The following is a 15,134-nucleotide window of genomic DNA, read 5'->3' on the forward strand; positions in this document are numbered from 1 at the left end:
ATAGTACACTCCAGAGGAGAACCAACACAGTCCAGCAAGGTATGCAATACACAGCACAGTCAATGGGAAGTATGCATACCGTGGTTCAGGAGAAGGCAGTCAGACAGAAGTGCAGAGATACCTGAACGGCAGGAGGCCGGCAGGATGCAAAGTCCCTGGATGGGTGAAGCGGTGGTCTAGCAGGTGCAGCGCACAGGTAGGTAGACCAGCAGGGAACCCAGGAAGGCGTGGAGAGCGGATCAGCAGTAGATGGATGCGTAGCGCTGAGAAGTAACAGCAGCGGGTCTCTGCGGGAACACGGAGGTAGCCAATAGCAACCAGCAGGTGCAGTAACGATGGGACACCAGAGCAGAGTTGAACTGAAACAGTTGATCACGGAGAGTAGCGGGTAGCAATAGTGGCAGCAGACTCCAGGAAACACGGGAGAGTTGACAAGGGCTGAAGACTGAAGCGCACAGAGGCGGCGGATAGGAATCAGCTAGCAGTCACGATGATGAAACACAGACGAGTTGCAGGTTGAAGCCTGTAGTGCACGGAGGCAGCGGATAGGCATCAGCTAACAGTCCCAATGATACAAGGTGGAGTTGAAGTGCTTAGAAGACTGTAGTGCACGGAGGCAGCGGATAGGAATCAGCTCACAGTCACGATGATGCAGTAGATGGTAGAAGTGGTATGGGAACCACAGTAGGAGAAGTGGTTTGGAAACCACAGAGGTAGAAGTGGTTTGGAAACCACAGGAATCAGCTGGGCTGAATAAACGAGGACACACAGGAACACCTTCAGAGACTCATGGGGAATGAGACTCCAAGATCAGGCAACGTGGTGTTGACCACAGGTGCTTAATATAGGGAGGTTGCCTGATCTGCCAATTAAGTTAAAGGAACATACACTGGAGGAATAGAAAGGGCTGCGCATGCGCAGTCCCTCAGGATGGAGGACGGCCACGGTTCCTAAATGTCCGGGAAGAAGCACTCACAGTCCGGTGAGTGACAGCCTGTTTCTTTGGCATCAGGAGCGACAGATTTCCGCCCGCACACTCCCTGAGGCTCGGGCTCTTCTACAACGCATAGGCCTTGCTCCCGAGCCCCCCCCGGGTGCCTCTCAAACATCTACCTCGGGCAACCAGGATACAAATCCGCGGCCCCAAAGAGTTCCCAGAGGCGAATGGTCCACAGTACAGAAATCTTCTACTCCTCGCAAGACCTCGTAATCTATCTCCCTGACTGTCTCTTAGGGATGAGAGACTCCCCATCCAAGGAAGGTCCATCTGGATCAGGGTTATTGAGAACCGTTCCGGATCGTATAGTGGCCACCCCTACTGGAGACTATCCGAGGAACTATGCCTACTCGGAGGCGAACCCTCCGAAATGTTCATATGTTGCCTAGTTTCTCACTGTACCGTTTATATGCTCTAGGTCTGCTGTTTTTTCTTTTTCTTTTTTTTTTCTTTCTCTTTTTTGTTTTTGCTCTCTCCGCTTACAGGTGGATCTCCATACCCATGGCCGTCTTGGAGCCACAGCGTAAAGCCGCTATGGACCCCCCTGGGAAGGGCTGTACCTCCTCCATGATCATTGACAGGCCTGTTTGTCTGATCTTAAGGTCTATTTGGACTTGTTATGTAATTGTTTTTCGTTTAACTGTGGGATTTTTTTTTTACGTGTTCACATTGGTACATTTTCACATTTGTAAGCATCCGCCTGCTATCATTGTACCCTCCGATTTGACAATGTTACATAGTTAATGTATCTGCATTATGTGGCCCCATCTTACTGATTCACTCTAGTCTGTCACCTCCCCCTCCCCGCACCCACACATATGGACCCACTGGGTGGCAGATGCCCACCTCGCCCCCCCCCCCGTCAGCCATTCACCTTTCGACCTCTCGATTGGTAAGTCCTAGCCACTTTCCCCATAGAGCTTGGTTGCTCTCAGCTGGTCCCCGGGTACCTAGGGTACCGCTCCTTCTGTCCCACCAGCATCCTGGACGGGCGTCCTGCACCACACCCGTCCTCCTACCCCCACTTTCCCGTCACACCTACAATGTTTCCCCAACCTCCCACCACACCTACAATGTCCCCCCAACCATGGTCGTCTTTGGTATCTATCCCTTCAGCAAATCAAAATTACAACTCACCACACATATTTTCACCTCCTGACTCTTCCCCTTTGACTTCCTCATGACACTCCGTTTGATTTCTTTCAATGTTAAAGGTCTTAATTCTCCCCAAAAAAGGGGCAAACTCTATGCTTCTTTACAGGCCCTTAAGGGCGACCTAGTATTCCTACAGGAGACCCATTTTATCAAACACTTGCACCCGGAACTTAAATCCAAAAGATTCCCCCTCTCTTATCATGCTTGTGACTCTGCCAAGAAGAGATGCGGGGTGGCAATCCTTTTCTCACGCAATATTGTCTTTGACCTCGCAGACTCACACAGAGATAAAGAAGGTAGATACCTTATCCTAGTCGGTAAATTGAACAACCTCCCGTGCACGCTAGTGAATATCTATGCCCCGAACCAAGATCAGCACAAATTCTTTAAACGCCTGGGAGCTACACTCTCTCAGGTTCGTAGGGGAGAATTGATAGTAGGAGGAGACTTTAATGCGGTCCTTACCCCCCACTTGGATAGATCTGCTCACTCAACTGCTCTTTCTGACGGGAGGGATAGGAGGAACTCTAGGGCCTTGCAGGATTTCATGAAACTGCACAATCTATACGATACTTGGAGAATCTCTGACCCCTTGGCCCGAGATTATTCTTTCTACTCCTCAGTCCATAACACCTATTCCCGAATCGACATGATCCTGCTCAGCCACGACTTGACCCTCAAACTCACTAATTCTATTATCCATTCAATTACATGGTCTGACCATGCCCCAATTTCGGCGGATCTCTCTTCCCTAGTTTCCCGGCCCTCCACTTTCTCCTGGAGACTCAACGAGTCCCTTCTCCATGACAAAAATACAGTAGCTCATATTAAATCCCTAATATCCGAATACTTTGAAACAAATGAATCTCCTGATATCTCACCCTCTTCTCTCTGGAATGCTCATAAGGCGGTCATTAGAGGACATCTAATGGCTTCGGCAGCAAATGCCAAAAGGGCTAGGGCAGCCGAGACCATGCGTCTCTCCACGGCCCTCCACCAGTTGGAGGAACAACATAAATCTAATCCTGACCCTGCTTTATTCAAACAATTGGCCTCTGTGAGGGGTGAACTTAACCTACTTCTCTCCCACTGAGTGGCCAACAAGCTGAAATGGCTGAATCAGCGTTTTTACGAAAGAGGTGATAAGGCGGACAAGCTCTTGGCCACTCGGCTGCGGACCAAAGTCTCGGCCCGTAATCTTATGGCTATTAGGGATCCCTCCGGAGCCCTGGTTTATGACCCAAAATTAATCCGCTCAGAATTCCAGAATTACTATTTAAAATTGTACAACCTCCCTCAACCCCCCAACACCTCGGCCCATCAGGAACAGGCAGAGCGTATAGATAAGTTTCTGGAGGATGCTCGCCTTCCGAAGCTTACTTCCCAGGCTGCAGATCGTCTTAGTGAACCCATCTCCTTGGAGGAGGTAGTGCAGGTTATTAAGGCTCAGAAAGCAGGAAAGGCACCTGGCCCTGATGGGTTTTCGGCAGCCTACTATAAGAAATTTGCTGCTCTTCTGGCCCCTCAACTCTCCACTCTTTTTAACTCTATTCTAAAAGGCAAACCCTGGCCTAAAGAATCTCTGGAAGCTCGGATAACCCTGATCCACAAGGAGGGCAAAGAAGTCCACAATTGTGCTAGTTATCGCCCAATATCCCTCCTTAATAACGACTTGAAACTATACGCCAAGATCCTGGCCAATCGCCTAAACACTGTACTCCCCGGGCTAGTTCACTATGATCAGGTGGGGTTTGTCCCTGGTAGGCAGGCCAGGGATAACACGAGGAGAACTATTGACCTCATTCATATACTTAACATTAGGAAAACTCCCTCCATCATCTTATCCTTGGATGCCGAAAAGGCCTTCGACAGGATCTCCTGGCAGTTCATGACTCATACCCTCAAGCACTTCGGTCTGTCTGGGGACTTCCTGTCGGGGGTCCAGGCCTTGTATTCTCACCCTTCTGCTAAGGTTATGGTCAATGGTTCTCCTTCTGATCCCGTCCCAATAAGCAATGGAACCCGCCAGGGATGCCCACTCTCCCCCTTAATTTTCGCTCTGGTCATTGAGCCTCTGGCAGCCACTATCCGAGCCTCCCCAGATATCAGAGGAGTGGTGACAGGATCTCTGGAGAGTAAGCTTTCGCTGTTCGCTGACGATATACTCCTCACGCTCCAGCAGCCAAGAATATCTTTGCCCAACCTGTTCTGTCTCCTATCGAGGTATGGCGACCTATCCGGGTATAAAATCAATATAACAAAATCCGAAGCCCTATTTCTTAATGTACCCTCACGGGACTGCTATGATCTCACCTCCCATTTTCACTTTAGGTGGCAGAAGAAAAAATTAAAATACCTGGGAGTATATATAACCACCTCATATGAAACCCTATATCAGGAGAACTATCCAGCTCTCTTCCACAAACTCAAATCAGACATCTTCTCCTGGCGAACCCTAATCATTTCGTGGCTGGGCAGGATCATTGCGGTCAAAATGACTGTTCTCCCTCAACTTCTCTACCTTTTCCAGACACTACCTGTGAGAATACCCCTAACTGAAATTTACTCTATGCAGCAACACCTCTCCAAATTTGTCTGGCGGGGCAGGTCTCCCAGGCTTCGATTGGCACTACTCAAAAAACCTAAGGGCGGTGGAGGCAGGGGCTTCCCCGATCTCAAGGCCTACTACTGGGCAGCCCAGCTTAGCTCAATAGCTTCCTCATTTGCTCCTCCGGCATCTCATGCATGGGCAGACTTGGAGGCTGCCTATCTCTCCATTCCCGGCCTCTCAGGCCTCTGGGGAGTCCCTTCTGATACTCGGAAGGCCCTAACCAAACGTTTTCCAACTCTGGAGTTTGCGGCTCGGATCTGGGAGACCTGCAAGGGCCATCTCTCTATCTTTCCTAACCCTCTGCACATTGTACCCCTGTGGCATAACCCCACCTTCCCCCCGGGAATGTCCCGATCTTTCTCTCGGCTATGGACTAGGGCGGGATTCCGATTTGCGGGGAGCCTTCTTGAGCGAGGAAGGCCCATATCCTATGACGCCCTCTGCTCCAGAGTCCCTAACTTCCGCCCGCCGTTTTACCAATACCTGCAGGTTCGGCACTTCCTCCTGTCACTCCTGTCGGACAATTCACCTCACTCCCCCTCCCAATTTGAATCTCTCTGCCTCTCTTCCCCTCTACGAAGGGGTATGATCTCGTCCTTGTATAGTATTCTACTAGGGAAACTGATACCCTCCGGGAACGCACATGAGAGGGAGTGGGAGAGGGATCTGGGCCCTCCCCCGGAGGAGGACTGCTGGGAGACCATCAGGTTGAATGTGGCTTCTAGTTCCATCTCCACATTAATTAAGGAAAATGCGTACAAAGTCTACTACAGGTGGTATCTCACACCTGACAGGCTCGCAAAAATGTACCAGTCAGCCTCTCCCGATTGCTGGAGAAATTGTGGCCATCGAGGCACCTTCATACATATTTGGTGGTCATGTCCGGTTATCTCCTCCTTCTGGGATAGGGTGTCGAGACTTCTTTCCTCCCTCCTCCAATGCCCTATCAGGAAGAACCCATGGTCCTTCCTACTCTGTTATCCTATACAAGACCTAGACACCCACTCCGCAAAACTTGCCTCGCATGTCCTGGCAGCCGCCAGATGTCTGATTGCTAAATTTTGGAAGCAAGCAAATCCCCCCCGCATCTCTTCTCTTAGATCTTATATATGGTTCATTGCCAACATGGAAAAAATCACGTCGCTGCTGCGAGACAAAGAAGACAAATTTCATCAAATTTGGGCCCCCTGGCTTTATGCCTAAAATCCCCGCAACTCTCTCTTCCTCCAAACAGTCTCTCCCTACACAACTCCAGATAACATCGACCCCCTTACTTCTTTAAAATACTCCCATGCAGATCTGACAGCGCCCCCTTCTGAAGGTGAACATGCTTTTCTTAAGTTTATCCTATGAGTCGACCATCTCCCCCCCCCTTACCTACCCTACTCCTCCTCCAATGCCTATTCCCTTTCCCTCCCGCCCCTTACCCATTACCACTTTGTTATATTACAATATATCTTACTGTTTTGTGAGTGACGTTGCTGGATATCTACACTGCTTTGTGATTATTTCAATCAATATGTTTGTTGTCCAAAGTCTATGTCATTCATACTTTATTATGCAATAAAAATTTTGAGTAAAAAAATTCATTCAGCAACAGACACTTAACGAATAAAATTGGATCATCGTTTATTTACAAAATAATAAGCTTCCACTCTTTTTCTATGCTGAAAACTCTGATCTTAAACAGACCAGAGATGTACTTTGTGTTTCAACAAAAGAAGGTTGTACTATAATTTACACCTATCATATAACAATTGGCTGAGAAAGTATTTAGGCGTATCCTGATCCTTTTGAGTCTCCTGGATGCAATGGACAAGTCGAAGAAGTCTGTACAAGTCTTTGTTGAAAATCTCTGGGTTGGAAACATAGGTTATTTGAATAACTACTTCATTCCTGTTCATATTTTTTTCCTTCCAGCTCACACCAAAGGCTTATATAATATTATATATGTGTATATATATATATATATATATATATATATATATATATATATATATATATATATATATATAAAATATAATACATATGACATTATAAAACCACATCAAATACACATTATACACTGATATATGATATACTATTAAACAGTGAAAATATTTCAATAATAAATTTAATTCATCAAAAGTAAAACATCTTGACAGGGTAAACAAAGTAGCATAACAAGGGGAATATATATTTTACGGTTAATTACAACCAGCACCATGATTCAACAATTGAGAGATACACCAATGATGTTACTATGCACTAAACAGCGTAGCGTTCGCTTCTGCACGTTATGCAAGTATGTGTCGGCGTGTACGGACGTGAACGGGTGGAATAGGAACACTTGCGCCGCAAGTAATGAAGCTGCGTATGTGAGAATACGCAGCTTAATGACTTCGGCCGTTCACAGACACAAAGTACGTGCATTAGTGCACGTACGTACGCTCCACTCATTTTGCGTCCTTTAATGACTCAGGCCCAGCATATCAATTTCTTCACCAAATTTAAATAGCTGCAGATGAGGGCGGAAGAAACAGACCTTCTTGGTGGCAGCGTGTGATTGGTCCTCCTGCCCTGGTTGCCCTGGTTTTTTTCCAGGGCAATTAGAAGAATGGGTGAGACCAGGGAAAACCAATTGCACAGATAGGGGGAGTGGCAGCTTCTTAAAAATATTTTGCTATGTTGTAGTTCAGCTTTAATGCTTTATTGCAGTACTGTCGATGTAATACCAACTACATTTAAATGTGCCCAAAATAATTTACATAGAACAGCTTGTATTTAGTCATTGTGATACTTCTTTGAGGTAAATCACACACTGGTATGGCACCCCACAGCTGGGACCATCCTAAGCAATCTGTGATCCATACACTCTCTCTGATCACCTGGGGAGTATAAGGCACAGTGATCTGTTCCTGTATTCGACACCTGTAATCGGTCCCATAACAACATCTACATGAGTGTAACTGTCACTCACCGGACCGTGAGTGCCTCTTCCCGGACATTTAGGAACCGTGGCCGTCCACCATCCTGAGGGTCTGCGCATGCGCAGCCCTTTTCTATACTTCAGTGTATACCCCTTTAACTTAATTGGCAGATCAGGCAACCTCCCTATATTAAGCACCTGTGGTCACTACCACGTTGCCTGATCTTGGAGTCTCATTCCTCATGAGTCTCTGAAGGTGTTCCTGTATTACTCGTGTATTCAGCGCTGCTGATTCCTGTGGTTTCCAAACCACTTCTACTACTGTGGTTCCATACCACTTCTACCATCAACTGTATCATCATGACTGTTTGCTGATTCCTATCCGCTGCCTCCGTGCACTACAGTCTTCTAAACCACTTCTACGTTATTTTACATCTATGTGACTGCCAGCTGACTACTATCCGCTGCCTCTGTTCACTACAGTCTCCTGCTTGCAACTCGCCTGTGTTCAACATCGTGACTGCCAGCTGACTACTATCCGCTGCCTCTGTGCACTACAGTCTCCTGCTTGCAACTCGCCTGTGTTCAACATCGTGACTGCCAGCTGACTACTATCCGCTGCCTCTGTGCACTACAGTCTCCTGCTTGCAACTCGCCTGTGTTCAACATCGTGACTGCCAGCTGATTACTATCCGCTGCCTCCGTGCACTACACTCTCATCTCATCTTTGCTGTGCCTTCCTCGAGACTGCCGCTTTTCATTACCATCTGCTTCTCTTCGTGATCTACAGCTCCTGCCCTGCGCTGCACTCCTGTTTCCCATCGCTGTTGGTTCCTGTGGTTGCTACTGGTTACCTCCGTGTGCCGCTGAGTCCTGCCGCTGTGGTCAGCGCTATCGTCCATCTCCTGCTGATCCACTCTCCACGCCTTCACGTGTTCCACTGGCCTCTACCCTCCTGTCAGCATTGGATTTGTATCTCTTCTACTACCCTCTGCTGGATCATCTCCATTCTCCTGGGTTTCCTATGAGTCCAGTTCCACGTGTTGCTGCCTCCTGTGGATTCGTGTCCCTGTCGGTCTACTCACTTGTGCGCTGCACCTGCTAGACCGCTGCTTCTCCTATCCAGGGACTTCCTATCCAGTCGGCCTCCAGCCGCTCAGGTACCGCTGCAATCCCATCTGACTGCTACTGCTGAACCACGGTATGCATACTTCTCATTGACTGTGCTGTGTATTGCATATCTTGCTGGACTGTGTTTGGTTCTCTCTGGAGTCTGCTATCCGCTGAGTCTATTGCCATCATTGACTGTGTTATCATTATGCTGGACTACTTCAAGAGACTTTCTAGATTGCAGACCTGATCAGTCATTTACATATATATATACCTATATTGTGCATATTACTGTGGATCGTGTATAAGGTGCCTGTGTATATCCTGTGTTGCAGTCTTCCCCCGTGCACCTCCTCACATATATATGCAGTGGTACAACTTGCTGATGTCAGACCACTGATCCCTGTTTCCGGTATCACCTGTTCCATTATCCTCTCACATAGCAGTGGTACAACTTGCTACCGCAGACCACTGACTACCTGGATACCTCCACTTGGATTCCATTCCTTCACTCAGACAGCGGTACAACTTGCTACCCGCAGACCGCTGACTCTCATCACCTCCTTGTTTCTGTTGGACATTCCTCCTCACTATAGCAGTGGTACAACTTGCTATCGCAGACCACTGACTACCTTCACGTGTCCTTGTCCATACAGTTCCTTGTGTATCATTACCTCGTTATTACCAGTGTTGCTAGTCATAGACTTTCCTGAGCATCTCATCGGCCATCATTTCATGTTCCGTGATCACCCAGCTACCAGAGTACCCTATTACCATCTACATTGCTCTGGTAAGCCTACCATCTGGTGATCCCTGGGTAAAGACTCCTAGTGCCCGTGACAGTAACTGAATCTTGCCTTTAGTAAACCACCATAAAAAACACATCTATGTTGACAAAAGTATTTTTCAACTATGTATGAAGTGATACATATACAAAAACAAAAAGATTCTGAACAAATTCCGTTTGAAAAACATATTTGACGTAATTTTTGTTTTTATTGCAGAATAAATATGGAAAACACAGACCGTGAGATTTCCATTTACATCACCAGTTTAACACAACTACAGCCTGTGAAATATTTACTCAGCAGAGAGCTCTGGGATTTCATTGAGGGTTTGTGGCAAAATCCTGTTGGGTTTGTTCTACCTAAAATAGGTGAGCAATAAAGATGATTTTAAGATATGGATTCACAATGTTTTCTGTGAGTTCTAGAAAGATATTTCTCTTTCATCCAGTCTGGGGGACACTGCTTACCATGGGGTGTGTAGGGGAGCATGGGAGTTGGCACCTAGCTAGTTAATTTCTAGCATTGCTAACAGACCCCTCCCCTTTATAACTCTCCCCTGCCTCTTCCTCCTCAGTTTTTTCTAGGTGCTCATGGAGTTAGGCACTGTTTTAGTTGCTGCAAAATTTTCTTTTCTTTTCTTTTTTTTTATGAGAATATCTTGGGCAGACCTGGGAGTGTGTTCTATTATAGAGAGCACACTCCCAGAACAGCAGCACAGGCACTGCTCTGTCAGCTGAAAGCCAGAGGCTCTCACTGGCAGAGCAAATTAGCATGCTTCAATACAGAGTGACCAACAGTCTCTCCGGACCTCTGTCACTCTTAGGGCCTCACTGATAACCGGCGCTACCATTAGGCATGGAGGGCCGGTTATCGGAATGAAAAGAATGCCGGCAGCCTTTTTAAAATAAGCCGCGGAGATGAGGAAAGGGAAGGGGGCCATACCAAGATCCCCCCTCATACATAGGAGGGGGCATCGGGGTGAAAATCCGCTGCAAAAACCTCAATTGAGGTCTCCACTACTCTGCCATATACTATTTGTTTTCTTCTCCTCCCCGCTAATGGGGCAGGAAAAGCACTCGAGAGAGACAGCATTATCAGATGGGGGGGGAGCTATGATATAGAGCACCCCTGCTCTCCATGGAAAGTTGGATTAGCCAAGCCTTTTTGGCGCCAAATATAAGCCCGGGAAAGGATGCAGAGAAGAGGGAGCAGGCACCAGGCACTGCTGTTGGACTTCTTCCCTGTTTGGCCTGTGGCTAAGTATCTGATTTATTTAAACATATATTATTGTATTGCAAAGTGGGGTAGTGGAAATTATATTATAGTTCTCCCACTTGCCAAGTTATTTTATTTTGGTTTAACAATTTACAAGTATAACTTTATGTTTGATTATTTGTTTCTTTTTTCTTTTTCATATTATTTTCTCTGCTGTCTCTCGCTCTCTAACAGCTAAATTTAAGTCTGTATGTCTGGTGTGCCTTCCTTTGTAAAATGGCAGATAAAGGAAAGGGCCCTAAAGTAAAGTGTTTCACTTGTTCAAGATGTAATGCAAAATTACCTAGTGGGCAGAGGGACCCGTTGGCTCTATGTTCTGTCTGCGATGCAGGGGGTCCTCCTACGCAATCCCAGCTTGCTACAGCCCCACTGACAGAGGAACCGGCCTGGGTGGCCTCCCTGACACAGTCGGTTTCCTCTTTAGCACAGATGGTGTCACAGTCCAATCAGCTGATGTCTACTGTGGCAGCCTCGGTGGCTAATAGTGCTAGTATGCCTTTGGGCCTTCCTGCTACCACAGTTTTTTTTGAAGAGTCTATGCCAGGACCTTCCTCATTGCTTACAGACCAGGCCCCTGTTCCCACAGAGCCGGCATGGTCCGCAGCTTTTATTAAGGGTTTGGATAAACTAAACCAGTTACTTGAATCCCCAAACATCCCGCCTGCTAAGAGGAAGAGGCCTAGACCCGCTAATGCCCTTATGGTCCTTTCAGACCCGGAGGGGGTTTCAGAGGAGGAGGGGGAAGTATATTCTGATCCTGACCAGACGCAACCTTTGGAGCAGGAAGAAGACCCTAAAAGCCATTTTGTTAATGATTTGGTTTTAGCGGTAAGAGAGGCGTTGGACCTCCCTGAACCAGAGGATCCTACTCCTAGAGACAGAAGTCTCTTTAAGAAGGCCAAAAGGAAGGCTATTCGTTTTCCCCCTTCGGTAGAACTCAGAGATATTGCAGAGGGAGCCTGGAAACAGCCTGATAGAAGGTTCTCTGTTCCCTTCCCTGTATCCATTACAGGAGGATGATGTGGCCCGCTGGGAGAGTATTCCTAAGGTAGATATTCCAGTAGCCCGTTTGGCCAGACATACTTTACTACCAGTCCCAGGTTCAGCAATTCTGCAGGATGTCAATGATCGCAGGGTGGAATCCCAGCTAAAATCTATATTTGTGGCTGCGGGTTCTTCCTTTAGACCCACATTTGCTTCAGCTTGGGTTGCTAGAGCCATGGAAACATGGGCAGACCAACTGGCAGAGGCCTTACAGGACTCGGATTTACTTCCCCTGGCTTTGCATCTGAAAGAGGCATCGGGGTACCTTTTATGAGGCGGCTCAGAACACAGCGTCTGTGTCCTCCTCTATTCAGGCTGCATCCATTTCAGCAAGAAGAACGTTATGGCTGAAATCCTGGGAAGGAGATTCGGAATCAAAGAAGTCCGTTGAATCCATTCCTTTTTCAGCAGCAGGTTTGTTCGGGCCGGAATTGGATACTATGATTTCCCAGGCAACAGGGGGCAAAAGCACTTCTTTGCCGGTATTCTCAGTTAGGGGCAGGACTTCTCGGATCAGCTCCTTTCGTCAGCCCTTTAGAGGGAACTCCTGGCCTAGAGGACAGTCATTTAGAGGTAGACAACCAAATGCTCGAGGCTCCTCAGTCAGGGGTAGATCCTCGTTTGCTGCTAGGCGCCAGGCCTCTAGGACACAGGAGAAGCAAAATTTAAGAAAAGTGTAGCCTAAAATCTAGTTTATAGCTGCATCTGGTACAAATATGTTACATGTTATCATCAATTACAACTCCAAAATTTGCACCCAGTAATGTTGGTACAAAATTTGCATCTCTTGGCTAGCATACTTAAGGATATGTGTAAATCACAATAAAACACATCTCAAAGGGACATGCTTAACCCAAATCCACAGGTCCTTACTGCATTTGCACATTAATACCCCTGATCTTCCTCTCTATGCTGAAAGGGGTGGCAAGTGCAAGATTTCTCCAAATACAATTACGTTTTCCATCAAGACTCCTATTTACATTCAACTCTTACCAGGCAGAATGTATTGTTCATTTGTGGATGTCTTAAAAAGTGAGGTTTACACATTTTTAAAATTAATATTGCATGATTTTATTTTTGGATAGAAAATACAGTAATATTTTTCCATGTTCATTTGACAGTAACACAAAAGTAATGTTTTATTTAACACAATTTAAATTTCAGCTTTTATGTTTGTAAAATAATAACGTTCTTTAATATTAAAAGTGTATATAATTTTTAATCTTCATTATATATTTTTATGTGTCAATTAGGAGGCTGGCTGAACGGCTTTGGACTGGCAAACTCTTCATCACTATTGGGTTCTTCAAAGAGCGTGATATTATACATATCAGACTGTGAAGTTACTGCTCAAATCATTGATCTTGTGAGTGTCCTATAGATAGTTTACAAATAACTAAGACTATACTGTTAACACAGCCCTGACAAGGCTCAACACGTTTTAGCCTTACAATCATCTTTTACAAGGTTAGATTATTCTAACAATGAAAATGGTAATTGTCATACCTTGCTAATTGTACTTTGCCTGTGATCACAGTGTGTAACCCAGGGGCTGGCTGGCAAATTTTAGCCTGGGGGATGCAGATCAGCTTATTAGGAATATTTTAAAGGAAAAAAATGCATGCAGCCTAGTGACCCAGCCCAAAGTAGCCCACTATGGGACCAGCTCATGGGGGAGAAGCCCCCTGCTAGCTCCTGTACAGATCGCTCATTCTGGAAATATCCAGGGGCATGCTTGACCTCCAACCACTTTGCTAATTTTTGAGAAAATTTACTTCTGCATTCCACTAGATGGATTGCTAACCAACCATATGTTACTTTATTAATTAATTTAATTTAGTTATGTAGTCTTCAGAAAGGAGACAAGAAAAATTACCTTTTTTTTTTTTTTTTTTTTTACTGTCTATATGTTAACATACCACTAACCATATGTTAACATATCACTAACCCGATAGAATTATCTAGTGGATTAAGAGATGAATGTGTAACAATACTCATGTTGCAGGGCTTTATCTAATGTTAATAAATGGAGTGCTAACACTCCTTGCAAAGCTTAGTATATACTAGTGAGTCTTTGCTTTAGCATTTGCCCCAAATATATTTTCTCATCCTGTATTATTTGCGTGTGATAATCTTATAACCTACAAGTTAAGGGTATGACCTAGTGGTAGAGGTGGTTCTGATTTAAATATATAACATGCTTCTCTCAGATGCTTTACTTACATTGTATCCCCCCACTACTGATCCCTGCTTCCCTAAAGGCGACCGTCCATACCTTCTTTTTATTTTTCTAACATTGGATGTGGAACCGAGCATTGCTGTCAACAGGTATTGGATCTAAAAGCATGGCTCCATGCTCCTGCAAAACATATTTTACTATATTGTGTGCTGTTTCCTATGTGTAAATTTGAGTATTTTTTGTTATTATTGTCAGTGATTTGCAAGCACCATACAGTGGGGAAAACAGGACAGGCATGAAAACAGGGACATAAAAGGTATACAAAATAAATGCAAAAGAAAGGATAGGGAGGGCCCTGTTCATGAGAGAGCATACAATATAAACTATAAAATTGGAAGAGGACACAACTGAGACAAGAGGAGTGAATGTCGCTCAGAATGGAGATTTGGAGATTGGACCAGTTGTCATTGTGCACTTGTTTGGGTAGTATGTGTGGAATTAGGGTAAGGTATAATAATGACATGGGATTTCAGAAAGCATTCAAAGATTTGAAGGCTGTTGGAGAGTCTGCTCAGGCACCATAGGGAATTCCATAAGGGATAGATTGTCACTCACCGGACTGTGAGTGCTTCTTCCCGGACATTTAGGAACCATGGCCGTCCTCCATCCTGAGGGACTGCGCATGCGCAGCCCTTTCTAATCCTTCAGGGTATGTTCCTTTAACTTAATTGGCAGATCAGGCAACACTCCCTATATTAAGCACCTGTGGTCAACACCACGTTGCCTGATCTTGGAGTCTCATTCCCCATGAGTCTCTGAAGGTGTTTCCTCGTTTATTCAGCGCTGCTGATTCCTGTGGTTTCCAAACCACTTCTACCTCTGTGGTTTCCAAACCACTTCTACTACTGTGGTTCCCATACCACATCTACCCTTCTGTGTATCATCGTGACTGTGAGCTGATTCCTATCCGCTGCCTCCGTGCACTACAGTCTTCTAACCACTTCAACTCTACCATGTATTATTGGGACTGTTAGCTGATTCCTATCCGCTGCCTCCGTGCACTACAG

The 15,134-nt window shown here is 45.9% G+C and overlaps 1 protein-coding gene across 2 annotated transcripts in view; it reads left to right on the plus strand.

Annotated features, from left to right (window-relative positions):
- Window positions 1-15,134, plus strand: part of LOC142101639 (uncharacterized) — a 91,728-nt gene that overhangs the window by 27,061 nt on the left and 49,533 nt on the right. For both annotated transcript variants that reach the window (XM_075186046.1, XM_075186047.1), the window contains 2 exons: window positions 9,786-9,937; window positions 13,142-13,254. In XM_075186046.1, the coding sequence (XP_075042147.1) occupies window positions 9,786-9,937; window positions 13,142-13,254 (265 nt within the window). The remainder of the gene's footprint in view (window positions 1-9,785; window positions 9,938-13,141; window positions 13,255-15,134) is intronic.

Source organism: Mixophyes fleayi, chromosome 9, assembly GCF_038048845.1.
Source record: "Mixophyes fleayi isolate aMixFle1 chromosome 9, aMixFle1.hap1, whole genome shotgun sequence".
NCBI lineage: Eukaryota > Metazoa > Chordata > Amphibia > Anura > Limnodynastidae > Mixophyes > Mixophyes fleayi.